We start from the raw sequence: 24,999 nt of genomic DNA on the forward strand, positions 1-24,999 counted from the left end.
GGAGCATGGGACAGGCAAGGGGTCCTCTTGCCTGGTGCTTTTCTCCTCCTGCCCCCTGCCCCAAAGTCCATCTCCCGTTCCCTGCCCACAGCTGTGGTGGGGAGGGACTGAGCCTTGGGCTGACTGCTGGGGCTGGCCCACCCCCTGACCTCTGACCCTCTACCTCATCCCCAACTCCCCAGTCTGAAACTCTGCTCTTGGGTTTGGGCAGAATGGGCGGTGGTGGTGGGTGTCTGTGTCAGGTAGCACTCTCAGAAATGGAGGGCTCCTAGAAGACCCTTCTGGAAATCCTGCATGCCACCATCTGCTGTCTAGGTTTCTCTGCCACTGTCCAGTAAGACCAGAGGCTAAAGGAAAGCCCCTGACCCCTGGCCCAGCTCTGTCTAGACACAAGGCACAGGCCCGAGACCCCAAGGCCCATCTGGGGCCAGGCAGCCCAAAGCCTGGTAAGGCCACTGAGGCAGAGGCAGCTCCACGCTCTGGGGCGTGCTGCAACTGTCAGTCATAGGATTCCCCGTCAGGCTGCAACTCCCCGGTGAGGACCACTGGAAACCAGGCTGGGGAGGGTCTGAGACTTCAGCTCTCTGCCTCAGGTCAACTGCCTGAAGTGAGGCTGACCGTCCTTGGCCGGCCCACCACGGGACGGCCAGCTGAGCTGACATAAGAGAAGACAGCAGCCTCACCCTCACCTGAGTGCCACCTGGGAGGTGGCAGTGCCTCGGCTCAGAGAGGTTAAGTTCACACGGCCAGGACTTGGCAGAGCCGGGGACAAAGCCACACCCCCGAGTCCAGAGTGTGTTGGTTTACACGCTGGGCTCTGTGGTCATCACCCCCTGAAGGCTCCAAGGTTGGACCTGAGGCCTAAGAGGGGTGAAAGGAGGGCAGGGAGGGCAGCGAACGGAAGGGCGAGAAGAGGGGGCCCCGGGGCGGCCGGCGTGCCAACCCAGGGCGGCCGTGCGTCGCGGGGAAGCATGCGGACAGCGGCCGGTGGGCACCGGCTCCCCCACGTGCACGCCCGGGACACACATGCTCACACACATGCACGCGGGGCCGTACCTGTCGCGTCCTTCTTGGGAGACTCAGCCCAGCTGGAGAGCCACACTTCCGAGCCCCCGAGAGCAAGCAGCAGCGGGAGAGGAGAATCAGAGGAGGAGAGAGAACCGTTAGGCAGGCAGGAGGTCCACCAGGCGAGTGGCTACAGGCGCCGCTCCGGGCGGCGGCGGAAGGCGGGGGAGGGGCGGGGAGTGATTTCCTGGCCCCGGGCTGGCTGCTGGGCGTGGGCCCGAGTGATTACGGAGGCTGGGACACAGCCGGCTGGGACGGGGATAATGAGGTGTCTGCCGAAATGCAGGAATCCTCTGGAGCGGAGGATCCTACACAATCCCTGCCTGGAACGGGGCCCACGGGTTATCACTGCCTGGAGAAAGCAGCCTGGACCTTTCCCTCTGGTCATGTGGGTGGGTGGCTGGCCCCACAGGGCCTGGTGGCTCTCAGGATCCTCACCAGGCCAACGGGCTCAGCAGCGTGGACCTGGAACCTCGAACATCAGGGTTAGAGAGCCGGAGGCCGGTCTCCAGTCTTGGGGCACCACACCACTGGGCTCTGATGTCTTGTCCAGCCCAGGCCCCAGCCCTACCCAATGCGGAAGACAAATCCCGGCAGAATGGCAGGAGGCCTCATAACATCCCAACTGCAACCCGGAAGCATAGGGACCTTTAGTGACCATCAGAGATGAGGGCTCTGTCCCAGGCTCAGACAGACATGTCTGATCTGGGCCTCAGTTTCTTCATCTGTGAAATGAGGTTAGAAGTTGTCCTCTGGCCAAGAGAGGAGGAAGTCAAAGAATCTAAAAGAATGTTGTGAGATGTGATATAGTAGTGTTATGAGGCAGAAAGCTCTCAGCTTAATCAGTGTAAACAATTCTAGAATATCAGAGGGTCAACATGTAAAAAGCACTGACAGTCTACCTATAGTATACAGCGACTTATTTACTGCCTATGACAATCCCTTCACGTGGGCATGCATTTTTTGCCCCACTTTACAGGGGAGGAGACTGGCCCAAATTCCCACAAGCAGAGTAGCAGAGCCAGATATGGAACCAGGTCTGGGACCAGCCTGATACTTTCTCTGCTGAATTTCTCATCGCCTCCAAAGGAGCACAGTGTTGGCTGAAGTGGGGACCATAAGAAAGAAATGTTGAGATGCAAGTCTGAGAGGCACCCAGTGGTGGCCAGGAAAGCTGCCTGACCCCATAACAAATAGTAAAGGTAACCATAACAGCTGCAGAAGTTTACGTAGCATTTACTATATACACCAGGCATCATGCTGAGCACTTACATACAGTAACTCATTTGCTTTTCAGAATAAACCTACAATGATGTGGTACTCCCTCCACGTAGGTGAGGAAAATGAACCAGAGAGGTTAAGTAACTTGCCCAAGGTCACACAGCTAGTACAGTGTCCATCTCATGTGAGGCCACAGACTTTAGGCGACCAGTGGATACCACCCATCACTAAAGCACCTAATTCTCCTGTGCTCGGCAAGTCACCTTCCAGTTGTAGCCTGGCTTCCCCATGCAGAACTGGGAAGCCTGGCCCTTCTAGCTCTCACCGTAAACCAGAAGAGAGGGGATTGGGCAGACGGTTTTAGCAAGGCCTCTAGAGTCTGTGGATTCTCCCCTTTGAGGGACTTAACCTCCCTGAACCCGTTCCCTCACTTGTACAAATAGAGATGAGACAATACATTTACTTTCTAGGTAGCTATGAGGATTAATGAAGTAATATGCAGTAAGTGCCCAGCATAGTGCCTGGTATACAGTCAGTGCTCAATGACTATTAGCCACCATGGGCAACACCTCCTGTGAGCTTGGTTCAAACTAACCCTAGGGAACCAGGAAAATCATACTCCTGGAGCAAGGATGAGAACCAGACAGTGTTTGATATGATACTGGATGTGCCAAGAAAACACTGGCACCCGGTCAGGGATGCCTTCTTGTAGACACCCCCAAACACTAGGTCAGTTGGGATCGGGGGTTGAGGGACTCTGGGAGACTGCACCCAGAAACACAAATTCTGTAGCCAGAGCCTCTCATCAGGACTTGCAGCCAGAAGCCTCCTTGGGCAAAAAGAGCTATACTGGCCCACTTTTCATGTCCTGATAGGACTGAGACAAGGTAGACATAGCAAGCCCTCTGAAGGTTGAAGCTGGGACCATAAATCCCTGCTGCTGTACCCCAAATGTGGCCAGATGGGCTGTCACCCGCAAGGCCATTCTAACCACCTTGGCAGGCCCAGTGCCAGGCCCACCCCCCCGTCTTCTGGCCCCCTTCAGCCCTGTGCCGACCCAGCTAAGAGGGTCTACATCTCTAACCATCTCTGCTGGCTTTGTTACTTTGTGCACCTTCTACTTTGGTTTCTTTTGGGTTCTTCACAAGGAAAACTTGTGGGAAATGCTAACCTCTTTCAGTGAGCCAAGAGAAATTATTTGGCTCAGGCCTGGAGAACCCAGGAAGACTTGTTATGCTAGAACAGGGGTTAACAAACTTTTCCTATAAAGGGCCCGAGTCGATGTTTCATTTCAGGCTTTGGGGGCCATGTGGTCTCTGTCAAGACTACTCACCTTTGCTGTTGTGGTACCAAAGCAACCCCTGATAATCTGTAGAATAGTGACTGGGCTGAGTGCCAATAAAACTTTATAAAACTACACGATGGGCTGGGCTTGGCCCATGAGCAGTGGTTTGCCAACACCCATGCTAGAAGATGAGGGCTGTCAGAGAGGGGGAGCTGCTGTCTTCATCATCGGAGGTACCCCCAAATCCTAGGAGAGAAAAGTGAGGGCCCTTGGCCCACCTCGACTAAATGCTCATAAGGTCTATGCTGCCTGGATGATCTTTTCAATAATCATCCTGAAGGGTCTGATGCTCTTCCAGCCCCTGGGGTTTGGGCATTTGGGCAGGCAGTGGGGAGCAGGACAGGAAAAAAATCTCTCAGCCTCTGGAAACTGAGCCCCACTGCTAAGTGTGGAACAACCCAAGCTCATGCCCACCCCCGTCACCCCCCAGAAGCAGGCCTTTCCTTCACTATCCAAAGGAAAATGGGAAGTGGACCAGAAACGAGCCTGTCTTTTTAAAAACATGATTTATTTTCCAGTTCCCTGGATCTGCAGAATTAATCCAGTTCCGCTGCTCCCACCCCAAATCTTTCCCGCTTTGCAGTGCCTTGTCTTCAGCCCACCCGAGCAAGCCCTCTCCCAGGGTGGGAAGGACACCCCCCATCCCACCCCCAGCCTCCTTACAATGAACAGAGGAGAGACCCTGGCTCACAAACCCTGGCCCTCCAGCCAGGAGGCAGACAAGGCTGCTGGCTCTGGGCTGGGAAAGCAGAGACAGAGGGATGGGATGAGGGAGCGAGGGGCAGGCATAGCCAAGTGAGCAGCTGTGACCCACACAAACCAACCGTTTCCTGCTCTCATGCTGTCTCTTCCCCACCTCCCCTGGTGACAGAACCAAGGGTCTTATGGAGCAAGGTCAGAGGCAGTGGAAACTGAGGGGCTCCAGGCTGGGAATCTGCATAACTGGCTTTGCTGAAAGCCAGCTCTGTGACCTTGGGCAAGCGGCTTGACTTCTCTGAGCCTCAATGCTCCCATCTGTAAAAATCAAGCATTTGGACCTAACAATAGCCAAGGTCCTTGTGTGATGTACTAGATTCTTCCAGCAGAAACCTGCTAGTCTCCATTGTGCAAATGCTCTACAGCTGAAACGAATCTTTCTAGAGACACTGACCACTTTCCTTTCCAAGGAAAACCACTTAAACACATGCTCAATATATGGAAACTCAGGGGAAAAAAGCAATTAATTCAAGAATCATAGAAGGCAGAGAACTGAGGCAATAATTCTTTTTAAATCTTGGTTCTGGTGTTTACCCTGCCACTCAGCTCCCTGAGCCTAGGGTACTTAGCCCTATCCCTGGGCCTCTGCTCCTTCTGTAAAATGGGGATAAAAATACTTACCTCGTCTTTTTTGCAGGGTTGTTTTGAGAGTGCAATGGCCTGTGAGAGGTTTGGGAAGGGGAGGAATGAGGCCCTTGTGACAGAGAGAGGGAGTGGGTGACAGGGACAAGCTGGGGACTGAAGGAGTGTGTGCTCGGAAGGCAGGAGGCGTGGAGACAAGCTCCCTCCCTTGGCCCTCCCATAGCACTCCCATCCCCGCCACAGCCAGTGCTCCGTCTTGCAAGATCAGCTAGAAGCCAGGTCCTAGAAAACCAGGTGCCTGCAGGTCCTGGCCAAATATGGTGACCCGAGGATACTTCTTAGATGCTGAACCTGCTTCTTGTCAGGTACAGGTGATTATGAGAAATCAAATAACAATTGCATAGGTGCCCCTGACTTGAAGGAACCCCCTCCCCCTCCAGACAACATACACCCAAGTACTACATGAGAACACACCTGGATAGAGCGAAGTTAGGAAAGGGACTGGTTCCTAATATGGATTCTTTTAACCTTGGGCTACTCCAGAGCAGTGAGAAGTGGGATGGATTTGCCAAAATCTAGTCTCAAACCATGTTTCCAGGAATCCTGCTCTGGTGTAAAGCAAGTCCCACCCATTCAAACTAATAAATCCAGAGTGGGCTCTGAGCCCAGGTGGGAGAGACAGGAGAGCAGCCAGCAGTACAAACTCCTCAGAGAGTGAAAGCCAAGCAAGGGCTCAGGGGACCAGGGCACAGGGTCACTCACCTCATCGGCTTCCACAGACCTTGCCTGGGGACCCCTGGGTGGAGAGATGCAGAGACCCTGCCAGGGGCCCCAAATGGAATGAACACCCCCGTCTTCTCCATGTCCTTCCATTCTTCACTATCTTGGTGCACTCGAGCCCTCAAGACCTCTCCCTCCTTGGGAATTCTATCCTTTTTCCCTCTTCCTTGAACTGGGTTCTACAGATCTGCTGGAGCCTAATCTTTCTTCTCCTTTTATACAACTAAACTTTTCACAGGGCTGGATTTCTTGGGTTTCCTATGGGCTCCATGTTTCTTTTCTTTTTTGACTAAGCCATGGGGAAACTCAGCCACTGCTTTCAAGCCATCAACTCACTAGGGCCTGAAAGCAGCTAGCTCTGTCACTTACCAGGTGTATCAAGAGGTGCTACTTTGCAGGAGTGGAGCACTCCTTTTTGGAGGCACTGTCTGGTCACAGGCAGCAAGGAGCTCAGATCTTTATAGCAACCTTCCAGGGCTAACAGTCCTTTGCAAAGAATAGTTCCTTTACAAAGAAGTAGTAGTTTGGCCTACATGATACATTCATTTTAGGGAGCCTGAAATAGGTCACTGTGCTTCGAGCATCAGAAACAGGGGCATGAGGGTCAAAGTGATATGAACGCCATCAGGAAAAAAGCAGGCGTGAATTAAGATGGCTAAGAAAGAAAACAAGCAATAATTCAAACATGAATTCCAACCCCAAGCCACATGGGTGCAAGTTTGGAAGTGTACGATGGTAAGGCATGAGAGCTCCTACTCACGTGATCAACTCCATGCACTTGATCCAGAGTGAGCAGCAGCCTCCAGCTCATCATAAACACTTAGGGCATGAAAACAAAATCATGCCCCTGGACTGGAGCAGTCAATGTGGCAGCTCAGACCCCTGGCCCTGCCTCCTACTCTCACAGCCTCCAAAGCTAGGCTAGCTTCAGGCACATGGGATCCAGGCTATCCTATAGGGCCCCACACTTAGAAGGGCCCTCTGCTCGGTTTAATGCTCTTCTGTCCCTCATTTGAAATCTTTAATCATATATGAACAAGAGGCTCCATAATTATGTAGCCGTTTCTGCCGAGGGTCTGAGGTTTCAGGGCCACAGAACTTTGAACTAAATAAATAGAAGTACTCGAGAATAAATTTAGTAGAGCTGGATTTCTGATAGGTATCATCTGGAAGATAGAAAGCAAATCTTAAATAGGAAGACCAGCCATTGTCTCCAGGTCCTATCCCTACCAACATTTCTGGCTTCTTGGTGGTATCCAAAAAGCTAGAAGGAGCATGTGGGGACTCAGGACCAGAGAGGGCAAGGAATTTGCCTAAGATCACACAGCAAGCAAGTGGCAGGGCTGGGGCTAGAAAAATTATACCAGTTCCCACTTTTTTTTTTTAAGATTTTATTTATTTATTCATGAGACACACACAGAGAGAGAGAGAGAGAGAGAGAGAGAAGGCACAGACACAGGCAGAGGGAGAAGCAGGCTCCGTGCAGGGAGCCTGACATGGGACTCGATCCCGGGTCTCCAGGATCAGGCCCTGGACCCAAGGCGGCACTAAACCGCTGAGCCACCCGGGCTGCCCAGTTCCCACTTTCTAACACTCATGTAAGGCCCTGTGCTAAACATTTTCTGAACACTAATTTAATCCTCACAACAATCTGTATTTTACAGATGTAAAAAGTGAACCTCTCCCTAAGGCCCAATAGTAAGACTTGAGCTAGACCTGAGCCCAGGCAGGCTAGCCGGCTGGGAACTGGGAATAAAGGGGCCTACAATAGGGGACTTCCTTCTCCAGATTGTCCCCCACCATTGGCCAAAGGAGGCTCATTATTTCTGTCAGGCTTCCCTTTGGACGTGCAGCCATATTCTTACTCATTTTGCTCTCAATAAGAAGGGGTCTGCCTCCTTCCCCAGGAGTTGCCTTTCCTGGAATCCAGAGTCTGCGTGGGGGCAGCCCAACCCAGGGAAGGAATGTACTTCTGACCCTCAGGCCACTGAGCTGCACAGTCAGTTTCCCTGCTCAGGTGGGGAATGGGGTGGGGTGGGGGTTGGAGCCATTCCATAACCCCTGAGGGACTAGGTCCGAGGGCGGCAACCTAGGCCATGGCTGGGGCCCCAAAGAGAGAGCCCAGCCCCAATGGGTGTGGGCAGAGGGGTTCCCAGGAGCTCTGCAGCTGCCCAGAGAGGGGCTACCCTGCCAGAGGGTGGGGGGCAGGTCTGCCATCCTCCCTCCACCCTGTTGAAAATACCCCAAGCCTCTTGGTTAATGACAGGTGCTGAGGTTAGCCAGAGGAGCCGTGGGTGGGCAGAGGACAGATGGGTGCCGGGCGGGGAGGCCAGTGGGGTTCTGAGCCCCATTCTCAGCAGCTGCTGCCTGACCCCAAGCAGCCCCGTGGGTTGGGTCTCCCCCTCAGTTCTCAGATTCTCACCTCTCCCCATGCTGGGGCGGTGGTGTGCAGAAAAGAGACAAACTTAACACTGTTCCCAGTTCCAGGATCCCAGCCATCTCCCTACTCCCTGGGGTGGTCTGCCTTGGTGGTCCTCTCCCACTAACTGGGCTATCCCCCCTCCCAATTCCCCCACCCACCAGCTCCCCCAGCCAGAGCCAGTAACTGTTAGGATGAGGCAGCAGAAGAAACAGGGGCCAGGGAAGCGGGATGAGGTGAGCAGCTGCAGGATCCCTAGATCCCCAGCCCCTTGGCCCCCAGCCCCTTGGTCCGTCTGTCTCCCTGGCTCAGTCTCCACAAGAGTCATGAGTGAGTGATAGAGGTCAAGAGCAATGGACCCAGAACCAACATTCCCATCCCGGGGTCACAAAAAGTCCAATGTCTTGTTTTTTCCAGGCTGGACTCTTGCAATCAGATTATCAATGAACCAACTGCCTGTTATTATTACTTTTTATATATTTTCGCTTCCTATTATTTAATGAGCATCTACCATGTGCACAGCAGGGCGCCCCTGGCTATGATGAACTGACCCTCTAGCATATGTCTCCAAGCTTGGGGCATGGGGGCGCAAATATTTACCCAGGCGTTCCTGTCTGTGTCAAGAGTCAGGTGGGCTTGGGAGGGAGGCAGCGTGGCTCCCTCATCCATCTGCCCAGCACCTCAAGTACACCCTCATTTCCCAGGGCTGCCCAGACCCAACTGGAGGGCAGGCAGAGGCCAGACACAGCAGGCTGCACCTCAGGTGAAAGTCTGTGGGGGGTGATGTAGCAGGGCAGAGTCCTGAAAGCCTCACATCTGTAATGAGACCTTCCTTTGGGGCAGGACTCATAATGACAGCTGGAGAGTGCTATCAACTAGAATGGGACTCAGGTCAGGACAAGGGGGCAGGGGCTAGGGGCAGAGTTCACTCCCAAACTGACATTGAGGACGACCCACTTTCCAAGGTCTACCAACCTCCCTCATCTTGCCCTGGGCAGGATCTCTATATCATTCACTGACTGTGTCAGCTGGTTCCAGAATGTCTAGCTAGTGCTGTAGCCCTAGCAAGTATCTGGCACATAGTAGGTGCTTAATCAAATTTGTTGAGTCTCTCCTATCAGATCTGAAGTTCTTTCAGGCTCTTAACCCTATCAGCATCCTCACAGCACCCCAAACATAGTAGGTGATGCCCAGTAAATCTTCAGTGGCTGATGGAAGGGTGCATACTCATTATACTTAGTCCCATGACTTTGTGGGGAAACTGAGGCCTGGCTTACCCCACTGCCCTGGGGTCCTCTTGGTACCCAGGGCCCAGCATATTCTCTGGTCCAGGTTTTGCCTCTTGAGCCACCTAAAGGCCTTCTCAGGCCAGAATAAGACCCTAAGACTCATTTGTGCTAGGCAGAGAAACTCACAGAAAGCCCCCCCCGCCCCAGGCCCGGCAAAACATCCCTAGTGGGGTCTGGTCGAGCATCTGCTGTAAAGCCCGTCAAAGAGATTTTAAAAAAAATTTATCCATAACCAATATGGTCTATGGCAAGATGGATGTTGCAGGAAATGGGAATCTGAGCAAGAACAACCGGCTTATCTATGTCTGCTGGGAGCAGGGCTCAGCAGGGCTTGGAGTATCCCCCCATGGTGTGTGCCAGCAACGCCTGGGCCTCTCCTCACCCCCATCCCTCTCTTGCTCTGCGTGGGTCTGGACCAATCCCCTGAGCTCTCAGATGCCACGTAAACGGAGCAGTGTGAGTGTGTGTATGCGCGTGCGTGCGTGTGTGTGTGTGTGTGTGTGTGCCTGCGCACACATCACTGCTTGGGAAATCCCCACATCTGGTTCACACGTGACCGAGCTATTCCCAGAAGGCACAACTGAGAGGGCCTGGAGGACAGCGGAGGGTCAGGAGTGTGTGAGTTCTCCGGGGAGCACAGAGTTAACCCTTTGGCACCAGAGCTGAGGATCTCTGGCTAATGCTGAGCTTCTCTCCCCAGGAGAAGCCAGGAAGGAGACCAATGGAAGGAGACTGAGACCGGTACCCAGAGTGCTCTGTCCTGGCTCATTACGTAAGTGTGAGAAAATGAGTTCCCCTGGTCTTCACCTATGATATGAAAGGGCTGCTTTTTCTCTGTCCTGTCAATCACGGTCACTCATCAACCACTGGGGAGACTCCCTGGCTGGAGAGCCTTTCCCCAGTGGCGATCAGTTTATTAGTCAGATATTTAATGAGCGTGTCTAGGTGCCGAACACCTGGCTAGGATGGGCATGACCCTGGAATTGCATAGAATCCATATCCATGCTCCTTTCACAGGCAAGGACATGTGTCCCCCAAGAGACAGCTGGAAGCCAGAGTCCTCACCACGATAACAAAAGGGTCAGAGGTGGCCCATGAAGCAAGTTCTCTCTAGCACAGACATACGTATTAATTTTATAATTAGAGCTTTTTAAGTTTTAACAACTTTAGCGAACAAGTGGCCATTTGCAACAGCATCTCTGAAATAGTGCCCCCCAGGAGATACGGTGGAGATATGGAGGACGAGCCTCGGCCCAGTTTAGAAGACGTGGCACTGCTAATGCTGAGACTGGCCAGATGTCCTCTGTATGGCCGCTCTCCCTCTTCTCCAGGCTGACTCATTTAAAAACCTCAGTGAGCCTGGGTGGAAAGCCTTGCTCGGCACCCCCAGGCAGGGCTGTGTGCCTCCCACGGGCAGGCTCCCTCTCACTCAGCCCCACCTCCGCCACAGCACTTGGATGTTGTATCATTACTGCTGTTTGCTTTCCTACCTCCTTCACCCAACTGACAGTCTTGAGGACAGGGACCTCATGCTATCCATCTTGGTACCTCACAGCTTCTACTGCAGGGCCAGGCAGAGGCGGTGTGTGCATGTTCACTAGAGAAATCTAGAAGGCAGAGCCAGTAAGGTCAGCTACAGGTCTGGCACGAACCAGCTCATCCCAGCAAGGAAGTCCAGTACCGGCATCCATTCAGAAACCGCTTCCTATAGATTTGGCCTGTAAGGCACCCCCTCTACCTGTCTGCCCCGGGGGAGAGCTGCCACCAGTGTCGATTAAGCTGTGTATTTAGAGCAGAGAGAGCAACCAATGTCATCAATGAAGTTGAAGAAAGAGCCCTAATCATTACAATCCCGTGACCAAATGCAAGCGAGAGGGCTCTTGGCACAACTAGGCTCCAGGGAGGATGATGCATGGCAGGGGGCTGACAGACCAGAGGAACTTGTCCTATCCTGAGAGATCTGCCTCAAGCGGTGTTAAATCTGCAGATTTCCTAGGTTTCCCCAGGGGACCAATGTACAGTCTTACTTTGGCCTCTTGTCACCATCTGTCATCACAGCTTTATAAGGACCTCACCCCTCTGCGAGGTACAGTGATGCACCCAACCCTGACTCCGATCCAACACGAGGGGAAAGCAAGCCCCCCACCCGTGCCGGAGGGGTTTCCTACAACACTGCACCCATTACCCAGGAGCAGTGCCAGGGGGAAGGATCACTTAGAGGTGACTGCTCTTCCTTCTGAGCACCGGGAGGTGATGGGACTTTGACACGGCTCAGTTCCCTTCATATAAGATTCCAGTTCTCACATTAACAAAGACATCTTCATACCAGCTGCCTGGGTCATGTGTGGCAATGGCAAGATCCAGGGGGCAAAGCAGAAAGAGTCGGGGAAAAACTTTTTTTTTCCCCCTGCAAACGTCTAATTTTTACTGAAACTTTGGAAAATTTTTCTCCGCCTTCACATTTCAGTACTGACCAATTATAAAAATGCCATGAGCCAACTAAGTTACACACGCCACATTTCTGTTTCTAAACAAAGTAACTCTAGATCAGAAAAAGGTGCTAAAATAATAAGTAACGCACATTTCCCCCAATCTTTTTTTTTCCACTGGCTTCATCATTACTGGAAATGCTGCCTCTTTTGTCACATGCCTATAAACCAAAAAGCCGAAGTGAGGAACACATTATTTTCTGGCTGAGGGCTGCGGTGGGAAGCATTTCTTTGCTGGACCACAATGTGGGTGTTTCCTACCCCTAAGAAGACAACCTCATGGAAAGAAAAGGCAGACCGAGTCTCATCACTGCCTCCTGATGAGGCCGGAGGGAGGCCAGTGGTGGGGGAGGCCCCTCGGCCATTCTCCAAGCCCTGACTGCTGGGCCAGCCAGTGTTCTCTGTCCTCCGATGGGTCCCCTTTCCCCTGGTGGCCCACCCCCCTCCCCTTACTGGAGAGACAGCGGAGTGTACCTGCAAGGCCAGCCTCAGTCATGGTGCATCATGAGGGCGCCAGTCCTTGGGCAGCCTCACTGCACCACCATCAACCCAAAGGATGACCCACCTCAGATTCATCCCTGGCTTCATCTCAGAATCCCTGGAGAGCCCATCAACACTGCACATTCTGGGCACCACCCCCAGAGATGCTGATTTGGCAAGGTCTGGGCAGGGCCCTGGAGCCTGTCCTTCAGCGAGCAGGCTGAGGACTCTGAAGCACGTCTCCAGCCTTTATACTTGCTGTTCCCTTCAGGGCCATCCTTCTGCTTTCCTGGTAGCGGAAGCTGGGGTACAGGAGCAAGGGGCAAAGCAAAGCTAAGTAAGCAGGGCCAAGGGAATCAAGACTACCTGGGGGTGAGGCACGTGATGCCAGGAGCCCTCTGCGTGCCTGCTTAGCCGTGCCTTGTGTCCAGGCCACCAGAGCAGTGCAGCCACGCTGCCTCTGGCTGGGGGAGTGGTGGCACATGCATACACGTGAGCAGCATGTTCACTTTCTCCATCCCATCACTGCCACGTGGGCTGGCTGTGGAGCTGCCAGGTCAATCAGACTCCTTTCATTTCCAATTAGTTGGCTTTGAACTCCAGGGGTGACATCAGGCTGAGGACCCGGAGCCACAAAAATAAGAATTGTTTAAAAACACCAGCCCGGGTGAGATGTGCCAGAAGGCGATGCCTTCACGGGACGCGTCCACTTTTGGAACAGGCTGTTGGAGGGTGCCAGGAATATCTTGGCCATGTTCACCAAGCAGCCTGGGCCTTTCTCGTCTGAGGATGGGTGGCTCGGGCAGGCAAGAAAGCTTTGGAAATTGCTTTGAAAAGTCTTGCTTGATGGAGTCTCCAAAGCTTCGTTTTGAGACTCCAGTCCCGTCATCCCCTCCCTCCCCCAGCCCTTTCTCCACTCCTAATAGGGGTTGGACAACTCTCCTTATCTCAGATTCTTCACCCTGCTTCCAGCCTCTGAGTCCTTGCTGGTGCCTGGCCCTCCGGCTGGAGGCAGCTGCCCACCCCTCTGCTCAGCCCCGGCCTCCCCCATCTTGCCCAGCCCTGCTCCCTTCTGGTTGACTCCCAAAGCCTGTGGATCACAACCTATCCTGTCTTGCATTCATTAATGAGTCCTTGACAATATCCTGGTCTCTCAGTTGAACCCTGAGCTCCACAGAGCCAGGGACCAGCAATCTCTTGAGAGAAATGAGAGGCGCAAGGCAAGCTGTGCTCTGGAGGGGAGTGAAGGCTGCTGCTGCCTGCTGTGTCTGTCCCCTTCCTTCGGTGGCCAGTGAGCAGGTCAGGCCTGGGGCCCTGGCTCACTCTGCTCTTTGCCCTACGGTGGGGTGGGGGCTTCATCTTGGAGGAGGACAGCCCCAGAGGCCTTATAGACCCACTTTCTTTGCATCACATTGGCCCTCACTCCAGGGTCCAGGGTGGTGTGGCCAGCAGGAGGCTAGTTTTGCCCACTCCCACCTGAGACAGGCAGAGCTCCTCCTTTAGGTGCCGCCTCTATGGGAGGGGGGCAGACACACTTCCTAGTAGCCTGTACTTTTGGACCTTAAAGCAAATCTACTTTACTAAAAACCAAATTCATACAAAGATAAACAAAGAGAATAATTGCCACACCTTGTAAAGAAACCTTTCCCCCATTTAAGAATCCCTGATGACCAGTCAGTTCCTTCTAGACACTTCAGTGATATTCTCTTGGGGTAGCCCCCAACCCTGTCTATGGATCCTCCTCCCAGAGGCCTTCAGAACCCAAGTCCTGGCCACCTGTGGATCCTTTGGGCCTTGGCTCAGGATGGAACAGATGTCAGCGGAAGAGTCTGGATCAGAAGGGCCAGATTCAGCCTTGTGCAATGGCAGTATTCTAGCCAATGAGGTCTATCCGAGGCATGATTATTGCTAACAGAAGGGCCAGATGCAAATCCTGTGTGTACCTGGCTAGGTAACCTGGGCCAAGTTCCTTACCTACCTTGGTCTATAAAATGCAGACAAGACTATCCGTCCGCCCTGGTTGCTATAAGGTTTACCAGCGATTATGAGACAGCACACACCCCACCTTCTCCTATCTGATTGAGAGGGCTCACTTTTTGGAGGGGGGCAAACAGCAAAGCTAGAGGTCCCTCCTGTTTCAGAGCTGGATCCCTATGGCACTGCCTCCTATTCATAATAAAAATGGCCTAATCCTTAGTGAGCATTTACTGTACCAGGCATGGTGCTGGAGTTAACACTTCATAGGCAGTAACTGGTATTCAAGCCTCAAACAACCTGATGAAGTCGTATCAACATTCCCATTTCACAGACGAGGAAACTGAGGCACAGGGAAGTTAAGGACTTGCCTAACACCACACAACTGGCAGGACTGGGATCTGAAACTAAGTACCCTGGCTCCAGATCCGGGTTCTTAACTCAACAGACTACTCAGAAGTGGTTAGGTCTAGCTTCTATCTCCTCCGAGGCCAGGCTTAGGGCTCTGAAAATGAAAATAAATGCTTCAAGTGGGTCATTTAACTCACAGATCAAAGGTAAGACCAACTTCTCTCCTCTTTCCAGGATCTATCAACACTCACACCAGTAACAGTGGTAGCTGCTGTCATTGGGAGCTCGCTATGTGCCAGGACCTCTGCTACTTTGGTCCTTACATTTAATGACACAGACACTATACTTACCCCCATTTTCCATGAGGGTCAGAGGTTAAGCAACCTGCCAGTCACAGAGCAAACACCTGGCAGAGCTGGGGTTCAAGCCTGCCCATCTAACCCCAAAACCTAAGCTCTTATCTTCAAGCACCATGCTTCTGCGCTCACCAGAGTGACACCCACCCCATTAACTCATCCAGTAATGCAAATTTTATGATCAGTGAAATGGAAGCCGGCCTGAACTCACCAATCTTCCAAGGAAAAGGATAAAGTAAACAGGATTTCAGGAGGAACATCAACACTTGCCCAAAAGAACTTGCAACACTCTTGAGTAACCTCATTTGCATTTAAACAGGGGGCAGGTCCTCACAACAGGACTGCTGGAAGGGAAGGCGCATCAGGCCCCCTGCCTGGCAACAATCCAGGACCGAGACAAAACTCCGCAATCCGCGGCCGCCTGCCCCCACCTGGTGGCGAAGCTTGGAACTCCACAGCCAGGCTGTGGAGAAATGCAGCTTCCAGAAGCGAGAAAGTGGCATTGGGTCTTGAAATTTTTAGGTGTGAGGAGAACCTTCTGCTCTGGGGAGCCTGCTCCAGCCTCTTCTCAGCTCACCAAGGAAGCCAAGCACAGCTACTAGCGACAGGCCCTCCCTACCACCAGGCGCAAAGCCCCCTCACTGCATCACCTCCTGGAACCTTCTGCACTTTGCTGCATGCAGGTGGCTGCTCTGACAACTTCATTTTATAGGTGTGACGGCCAGTTTTATGTGCCAACCTGACTAGGCTACAGTTCCCAGCTACCTCACCACTCACTCACTACTCTAGGTGTTCCTGGGGAAGGTTTTTTGCAGATGTGACAAAGTCCATAATTATTTTTGAGGAAGATTATCCTAGATACTTTGGGGAGGGGAGCAGTGCTGAGCCAATCACCTGAAAGGCCTTGAGGGTAGGTAGAGCCAAGGCTTCACTGAGGAGGAAATTTCACCTGTAGACCATGATGCTGGCCTGCCCTTGGATCTTGGACTTGCAAAGCCAACCCCAACCATTGCAGAAGCTAATTCCTTGCAAGAAATCTCTCTCTCTCTTTTTTTTTAAGATTTTATTTATTTATTCATGAGAGACACACAGAGAGAGAGACAGAGGCACAGGCTCCATGCAGGGAGCCCGACGTGGGACTCGATCCTGCGTCTCTAGGATCAGGCCCTGGGCTGAAGGCGGCGCTAAGCCACTGAGCCACCCGGGCTGCCCGCAAGAAATCTCTTGACATGGAGCTCCCCTGGTTCTGTTTCTCTAGTTGAACCCTGACCAATACAACAGAATGGTGAGGCAGCCGAGCTTAGCTGGAGGGGTCTGCCCAAGGTCACATGATTGGCAAGCGGGGCTGACTGCTGCCCCCCAGCACCACCAGGAACCCTCATGGCCCACATGCAATCATCGAAATCCAGCCACACTGACAGCAGCTCACCCTCTGTTGCTGCTGGAATTCTCATGGCCTCTCACCTATCTCTTCTCCTGGTCCATTTCCACTCACCAGTCAGAAGACTCCTCCTGAGATCCAAGTCAGATCATGCCCCTCACCCCCCTTAGAACCCCTTAATGGCTCTTCCTCTTACTCATAGTGAAAGTCAAGACCCTTTGAAGGGTCTGCAAAGCCCTACATGGTCTGTGCTGCTTCCCCACCTCCAGCTACCTCTCTGACTCACGTCCTACCACTTTGCCCTCCACTATTTTTCATCCCAGCCACAAACCTCCCTGCCATGCCTTGAGTGGGCCGGCATGCTCCCACCCCAGGGCCTTTGCACCAGCTGTGCTTTTGGCCTGGATTACTCTTCCTCAGGTAACCATGTCATTTCCTTGCTTCCTTTAACAAGACATTCTTATACATACAGTTCATCTAAGAGGACTGCAAACTCCTTGAGGGTAGAAAAACATCCCTGTAACCACAACATTTGACACAGTACCCAGCCTACAGCCGTTGCTCAATACAGGTCAGCTGAAGTCTCTGGTCTCCAAAGAAGCCATGCTCAGTCCTGCTGCTCCACCTTACACAAGTGCTGACCCTTAATCACCAAAGTTGCTTGTTCTCTGCCCCCAACCAGAAAAATTATTCCTTTTTCCAACTCATGTCCTCTGATTTGAGGCTACAGTGAGTGAGCCCTCTGTCCTGACCTGCAGTTTCATTCATGCATGTATGAGCTTCTTGACTTTGCCAGACTGGGGGCAGCCACCCTCTCAGAGCCTCAGTGTCTCATCAGTAAAACGAGAATCCCACAGCCCATATGCAATGGGTCTCAGGGCAGCAAATGAGAAAACATACATGACGTTTTCTCGTGAAACATACGTGAGCCCACAGGGGATGCTCATTAAAAAATAGGAGCTAGCACTTTGGGAGAGCTTTCTAGATTGCAAGCAGTATTCTTATCATGCTTACATACGTTAGTTTGTACAGTCTTCATTAGAACCATGAGGTGTGTATTAGTCAGTGTTCTTCAGAAAAACAGAACAGGATGTGTATATATATAAAGAGACTTATTTTAAGGAATTGGCCCACGTGATTATGAGAGCTTGGTGAGCCCAAATCTGGCGGGTAGGATGGTTAGGCTGGAGACTCGAGAAAGAGTTGCAGTTCAAGTCCAAAGGGAGTGTGGTAGCTGAATTCCTTCTTCTGGGGGGGAGGTCAGCCTTTATTCTATTAAGGTCTTCTACTGATTGGATGAGGCCAACCCATATTATGGAGGGTAATCTGCTTTACTCAAAGTCCAGTGATTTAGATGTTCATCTCATCCACAAAATACCTTAACAAGAAACATTCAGAATAATGCTTCACCAATATCTAAACCCCATGGACCACTATTGACACATGTTAAAATTAACCATGACAAGGTGGGTATGAATATTGTCCCTATTTTACAAAAGAGCAAACAGGCACAGAGAGGGTAAGAAATCTGCCCAGGGCCTCAGAGGAGAAAAGCAAGGCTCAATATTCCGCTGTCTGGCTCCAGAGCTTGCACTTCTAACCATGACACTAAGTGGCCATTATCATAAGCAAGCCAATGTAAATTAAATTTCTTGATCCATCCTTTTCCTGGCCTGAGAGTGGAAGGCAGAGAACACGGGGGAGGCTTTCCCTGGGTGAAGCAGCCTGGGTGGGGCCCTGCCTTATCTAGGAAGCAACAAAGAACCTGACCTCAGAGATGTGGGTTCGGCAGACCTGAGAGGTTATCTGGTCCAGCCCTTGACTTTTTAGAGGTAAAACTGAGGCCCAGAGTAGAGGAGGGACTCGCCCAAGGCCCCAGGGCTTCAGAAAGTACTGATGACAAACTTAAGCTTCCACAGTAGTTACCCTACTACTGTAGGGACTATTCCACATAAACTGCTACGTGTGAGGTAGATATGATTGTCATTTGTGTTTTAAAGAAAATAAGGAAACTGAGGCAGAGTTTAGAAACTTGCCTAAGGTCACGTAGAGCAGAATCTGAACCTAGGCTCAGCTGCTAGGGGAGGCCCGGGCAAGGGGGCTGTGGCTGTGGCTGTGGCTGGGGCTGGGGCTGGGGGCTGTGACAGAAGCAACCCCAAGTGTGCCCCTCTTTCCCAGTTCTCCCTTCGGGGGCTCTGGCTGCAAATGACATCTGGGGCCATATGCGATTCCTCAGGTTCACAATGTAGCCTCACCCTCCTGCTCACACAGAAAATACCCCCTCTGCACCGGTGGGTGGGCATACCTGAGATACCCCCTGCCCAGCTGACAGGCACATGCACACACACATCTTCTCTCACACTAGACACCTCCCAAACGTGTACACGAACACACATGAACAGACTCTTAACTAGATACACCCTGACACACTGGCACACACTCAACACCTATGCACCCTGAGGAGTAAACATACCCTCACGGCACACAACTACGAAGACCCATGTGTGCACATGCACAACCCCACATGCACACATGTCCCCCAATACATAAGCCAGGATGCAACTTTCCCGGTCCCAATTGTCATACAAGCAAGCACTTGCACACACAAAACATGCCAACCCATAGAAACACACTACATACAATTACACCTATCCCAATTCAAATTCTATCCATCATACACGGGCACACACACTCCTCTATTGATCCACAGGTCAAGGCACTTCAACAGGTATCTCTTCACGGGAGCCAATAACGTGAGCCACGTGTGTATACATGTTCCCACATCCCAGAGGGCTAGAACCCCCAGATGCCTGCCCATCCCCATAACTCACCACCCCCACAAATATGAGCAACACATATGCCAACACAGATGCTCAAGTCTGCTGCCACCACACACACAGCCCTAACTCCTAGGGACCACCCTCCCCCAATGAACTATGCGTCACCCACACCCAGGCACGTGCAGAACCCCGCCTTCCCCACCCAGAGAGAATCCTTCTCTGACCCCTGCCGACAGCGCCCAGCACGCAGCGTCCCAGGACTTGTCCCGCCTCTCTCCCTGTCCCCACTCCCCACGCAAACTCGGGGTGGCCCCTGGCACCTGTCAGGCCAATGCCAGGGCCCTGTCGGCTCCCTCCCATCCCGGTCTCTGCTGCCACCTCGGAGAGCCCCCACCCCCGCAGCAAGGAGAAAACGCTCGGAGCTGGGGGAAAGGGAAAAGGCTTGCACTGCACGCGTTCAAAACTCGCAGTCGCCCAGGCAGGACCCCCCTTTCTGTCCAGGATCTCACCTTCGTGCGGGGAGAACCCTGCGGCTGTCACCCCCCTCATCACCGCCGCAACCCCGCAAGGACCCCAGAAGTCACAGCAGTGCCCAGCAAGACGCACCGCAGCCCGCGGAGGGGGGAGGGCCGCTGCCAGCGTTGCGGGAGCCCTTCACGAGACACCCCCACGCCCTCCCCGCCCCCCCCCCCCCGCACTCCCACGGGGAGGAGAGCCCGGGCACAGCCCCAGGGGCTCGGTGGGAGAAGGAGAAAGTGCGAGTTCCAGGGCGCCTCGGGGCCACGGGCTGGGGACAGGGGCCCTGGAGCGGACGCCGACCCGCAAGGACAAGCCCCCGGAAAGTCCTCTGCAGGACCCCGAGGCGCGAGCGCGAGGCCGCAGGGGGGCTGGAGGGGAGGACGCCCGGAGGCTGCCTTACCTGACTTCCTCTTGGAACCGCCATAGTCTCTGAAAAAGAAGCAACAACAGACAGACATGGTTAGGGCCGGGCAGGGGCGCGGGGCTGCGCGGCTGCGGCTGCGGGGGGCCCCCGGGCCGGGCGGTCGGTCCCGGCGCCGCCGCTCATGTGATCCCAGCGGCCCGGCAGCCGCGCTCCGCAGCCGCACACCCTGCGCGCCGCGCTCGCCCGCTCCCCGCCAGCCCGGCCCCGCCCCGCCCCGCCCGCACCCCCCCGCCGACCCGAGGGGGCTCAGCCCGCACCTCCCCGGGCCTCGGGCGGCCGGGGGTGGGCGGGGCAGCTTCTCACACCCTTCCTAAAGAGGGAAACTGAGGCCCCGGGCGCCCACTCCCCTCCCCTGCAGCGCTTCGTCTCCCAATTCTTTGCACCGCTTGCTCAAGCCCACTTAGACTTCAACTCACGACTGAAATGTCACCTCCTTAGCGTGTCTTAGCCCGACATCCTCCCCACCTCCTCCGCTCCTCTGCATAATTACAGATTTGCGTGACCCTTGGATTAAAGTCTGCCCCTGCCCTAGACCCGAGGCTCCCTGAGGTCATATTGTGGCTTGACTCCTCCCATGACATGCCCCGGGCCCGGTGTAGGTGTGGATATACAGGCTGAATACTGAACAGACAGGTGTTTCACCCTTTAAGGTCAAAGACTGGGAATCTCGGGATTCAGCAGCCGTGAGCGAGGGCACCGCACAGTACAAGGGTAACTGCGAGGCTGCGAAGAGTAGGAATGGAGGTTGAGCTCCTGAGTATTGGGTTCAAATCTCGTCAATGGCAACAACTCAACACCTCCCAGCCTCCGTTAACCTGCGCTGAGCTACCCCGGGCTGGAGCCTCGGCTGGCCCTCCAACAAGGATTAATTCCAGACTCAGGATCAGGCTGTTTTCCCCAACCCTGCCCTGGGTCCGGCCTTTGGCCCCTCCCACCACCGCTCCCTTCCACCAATCCTCAGGGGAGCGTCCCAGGCCTCTGAAACGCTGAAGGTTCCTTGAGTGCTCACGAGGGGCTGGCTGGGGATCTATCTGGAGACGAGAGGAAATGCCTTTATTTTCCCTGGGGGATCAAAGAAAATGCCAATTGCTGGACTCTGGTCTAAGTGAACTAGCCAGCTAGGTCTGCCAGCTGGAAAGAGATGATTTTGTGGAGAAAGGAACAGCAGGTTCACAAGAAAGGGAGTCAACCTCATGGAGACTCCCAGAGACTGATTCCGGAGGTCTAGGGGGGGTAGCCTGAGCTTTGGGGGAGTTTAAGCACCAAAGTGATTTGTTTGCACATCAAAGGGTTAGGGGTTCTGACTCTCCTAGGCTCCTAAGTTTTCTTAAGTTTGGGCTCAGACCCCAGTGAATCAGAAAGCGGGGCTGAGGCTCAGGAAATTGCATTTCTGATACCTTCCCCCTACCTGCCCATCTTAGTTGGAGAACTCCCTTAGTAATCCATGCTTCTTCCAACCCTCACATCCACACTAAGGTCCCATCATGCCCATTTTACAGATGAAAAAGAGGGTCACCCACTGCCCATCCAACTTGGGAAAGAGCAGTGGCATGACCCACCTGCAAGAATGGAAACTGCAGGGTGGATCAGGTGGAGGAGGATCTGCTGAATCTGTTGCCTCCAAAAGGAGTTAGGAAGGTGGGGAGTTCCCATTTGCACCATCCCCCCACCCCCAACCTGGCTGGCAGTCCAGGCACTCTCATCTCCCTAGGACAGAAGGGAAGACCAGGAGAGGCTGTGTCCCAGAGTACCTAGCTGGGCCACTTGAAGCTCAACTGTGGGGAGACTTCGCAGTGAAGGAGAGGAGAGCATTATATGGTGGCCAAGTCCTGCCCGGCAGACTTGCCACTCCCGAGGAGGAATTCATTTCTCAGGCTTTTCTGCAGAGGGCGGGAGGCCTGGAAAAGGAGCTGTCCCTCCCTGCTCTACTATGTTGCTGCGGCTCCTGCAGGAGAGGCCCTCTGGGCCTGAGACCACAATGGCCCACGGACCATCCACTGGCTGCCAGTGGTCCAGTCAGGGCGGCTTCCTCAGTGCTAGCCACCTCCTTCCTCTCTTGTTTCTGCAGCTGCCAGCTGCCCAGGATTCTCTTTGAGCTCATCAACAGCACCAAGAGGGGAGTCAAGCAGGTCATTATCTGGTGACAGGGGAGCACACTGAGGCTTGGGAGTGGGAGAGGGACATAATTCCCAGGTGCTCCTCTGTGCCATGCCCAGGTCAGGAATACTCAGCTTGGTTATTCAATAGGATCATCCAGGGAGCTGGTTACAAATTCTGACGTGGAGCTCCACCCCAACCAACCACATCATTTGCATCCCAAGTGTTGGCTGAGAACTCCACTCCTTCAGGACAACCCTGGCAGGTAGGCAGGAGTGGTCCCAGGGGGCACTGCAGTCCCTGTATCATCATCTCCATCAGGACCCCAGCCACTGCTAAGAAATATTTCTGCTTGCGGTGCCAAAGAAGCTTCCAGACAGATCCCTGGCCTGCCTGTCCTTTAACCAAAGTATCAGCCCTTCCCACCTGGACCTCCCCCTGTAAGAGGTGTGGCTTCCATGGGTGACAGGCAAGGAGGGCAAAGCTACTTGTTCAAGGTCACACAATGAGTGGGGTCGAGGCTGGGATTGGGCACTGAGAATTTAGGTCTTGCTATGGTGCTCAAATCCTCCCCTGGAGCCATGGGTACAAGGAAGGGAGGGGAACGCCAGGCCCTGGGGGCTCCCCCTTGAGAAACGCAAGGTCAATGGAGTGGAGGCTCCCCAGCAGTGGGGATGGCCCCCACTGAATGGTGGGAGTGGCCAACACAGGAATCCTTCACAGGATTGCCCCTGGTCCAAGGGGGCAGGGCCCTGATAGGGAACCTCCAGCAGGTTTCTGGTTGGGCACCTTGAGCAAAGCCATTTGGTATTTTCAGCTGCTGAATATGCTGAGAAGCGGCTTAAGGATCCAGTGGCTGGGACTCCCCTGTCCCTCACATATCAGGGCATGGTTGGGGAAGGCAGGGCATGCCCCCTCCAGCTGTCCTACAGTCAGTCCTGGCCTGGGCAGGACTACAGAACGCTCTGCTGGCGTTCAGCTCCCTAACAACTCAAGATCCCCTCCCACACTTCCCCTCCTTGGTCCAATTCTTGCTCTGAGCTGATGCCAACAGCCCCCACCCCACGGGTGATTCCACTCGGGTAGGTCACAGTCTAACCTCCTTCTAGTTTGCTGCTGAATCACTATATTTCAGGAGCCACAGGAAGCCAGAGGGGAGGGGAAGGCCAGTCTCCCTCTAGCGCTGCCAGAAGCTAATGTAATTGCAAAGGCTCCCAGGCTGTGTCCTGACAGGGTTCCATCAGGCCACTCAGCCTTCTCTGCAATTGGTACAGAGGATGACTAAGACCCCAGGTACAGTAACCAGCCATTCCAGGCAGACTGGGACATGGGACTTCCGGGGGTCAGACTGGGAAAATCCCAGACAAAATGGGACAGTTAGGACCCCCTCTGGTCTGTAGGTCTGGCCTGGCTGGGGGAGAGGGAATGAGAACCTCCAACACAGCACCATATCCCTCCCTCATTTCAACAGGGACTCCAGAGTCACCCTCTTCCTGTCCCCCATAATCTTGGGATATAAACCGTTCATCCCCTGGCCCTGCCTCTAGGATGCAGGGGACAGGTTCTGGAAGCAGACAGAGCCCAGTTCAACCCTCTGCTACTTGCTAGCCGGGTGGTCATCTTAAGCGTCTGTTTCTCTACCTGTAAAATGAGGAGAATAACAGTACCTCAAGATTTAGGGATGCATAAAAGGGCTTGCATGGTGCCTGGCCCAGAAAATGCCATAAATTGTCTCTCTTATATAGTATTTCATACCTAGAACTGACCCCATCTCAGTGGCTACCCAAAGGCAAAGGCTTGTTGAAACTTGGCCCTCACCATGATGCTGGCAGCACTGTACCAAGCAGCGCAATTCCAGCCTCATTTTCAGAGTTTTGGGCTTTCACAGACACAAAACAAGCCCTGCTCTCTGCCGAGCAGGGTCCATCTGGGAAAAGCCCATTTCTACCACTAAATGTCCGAACGGGGCCCATCTGGCAACAATCATATTATCAGGGAGCCACTGACCCCTAGGAACTTGCGTGCCTGGACTCACTTATCGGATGTCTTTAACATTCCAGAGTGGCCTACTCTCTAGGCCCCAAACCACAAGATGTAAAGGTGGTGCATTTTCATGCTACTGGCACCCCAGGTGGGTTAGCTTTTTTTTTTTTTCCCCCTTTTTATCTACTTTAATTCCTCTTGGTGAGATCAGCTGCACTCCTTCTATAGACATTCTAGTGAAGGGGCTGGGCTGTAGACAGTGAAGAGTGCAAGGCAAGAGGCAGGGAGCAGGAAAGGCAGTTAACAATTCCTGCCTGCTGGACACCTATTTTGGCACAAACCTTCCCACTCTCTGCCCTCCCCCGGGGGGAACTCCCAGCACACATTGACCTTCAGTGCTCAGAAATAGGCAGAGGAGTGGTGGTAATCCATTTTATGAATAAGAAGGCTGAGCTCCTGAGGGCTTTAGTGGTTTCCCCAGTCTCCGGAAGCTGAAGTGACATCCCTCATGCGGAACTCCCCCCCCCCCCCAGGCCCACAGGGGAGGGGGCTGAAAGAAGGGGATGCTCAAGAGCCCAAGTGTCAGGGGCAGGCTCCTGCTGGGAAAGGAGGTGGCCATCCTGCCATCAGGGATCCCCGGGGTGGGAGGCAAAGCCAGGGAGAGCCGCTGGGGGTCTGGCTAGGCCAGTTCTGTGGAAGGATGTCGAG

At 53.6% G+C, this 24,999-nt stretch overlaps 1 protein-coding gene and 1 pseudogene across 7 annotated transcripts in view; one reads left to right on the top strand and one right to left on the bottom strand.

Annotated features, from left to right (window-relative positions):
* SH3PXD2A (SH3 and PX domains 2A) overlaps nt 1–24,999 on the bottom strand; it is a 235,174-nt gene that overhangs the window by 61,638 nt on the left and 148,537 nt on the right. For 5 of the 7 annotated variants that reach the window (XM_038578699.1, XM_038578695.1, XM_038578700.1 and 2 more), the window contains 2 exons: nt 20,188–20,216; nt 1,057–1,101 (listed from right to left, as the gene is read on the bottom strand). In XM_038578699.1, coding sequence (XP_038434627.1) covers nt 1,057–1,101; nt 20,188–20,216 — 74 coding nt within the window. The remainder of the gene's footprint in view (nt 1–1,056; nt 1,102–20,187; nt 20,217–24,999) is intronic. The other 2 variants (XM_038578696.1, XM_038578702.1) reach the window with 1 other exon arrangement.
* Nucleotides 14,278–14,410, top strand: LOC119866633 (annotated as a pseudogene).

This window comes from Canis lupus, chromosome 28, assembly GCF_011100685.1.
Source record: "Canis lupus familiaris isolate Mischka breed German Shepherd chromosome 28, alternate assembly UU_Cfam_GSD_1.0, whole genome shotgun sequence".
Lineage (NCBI taxonomy): Eukaryota > Metazoa > Chordata > Mammalia > Carnivora > Canidae > Canis > Canis lupus.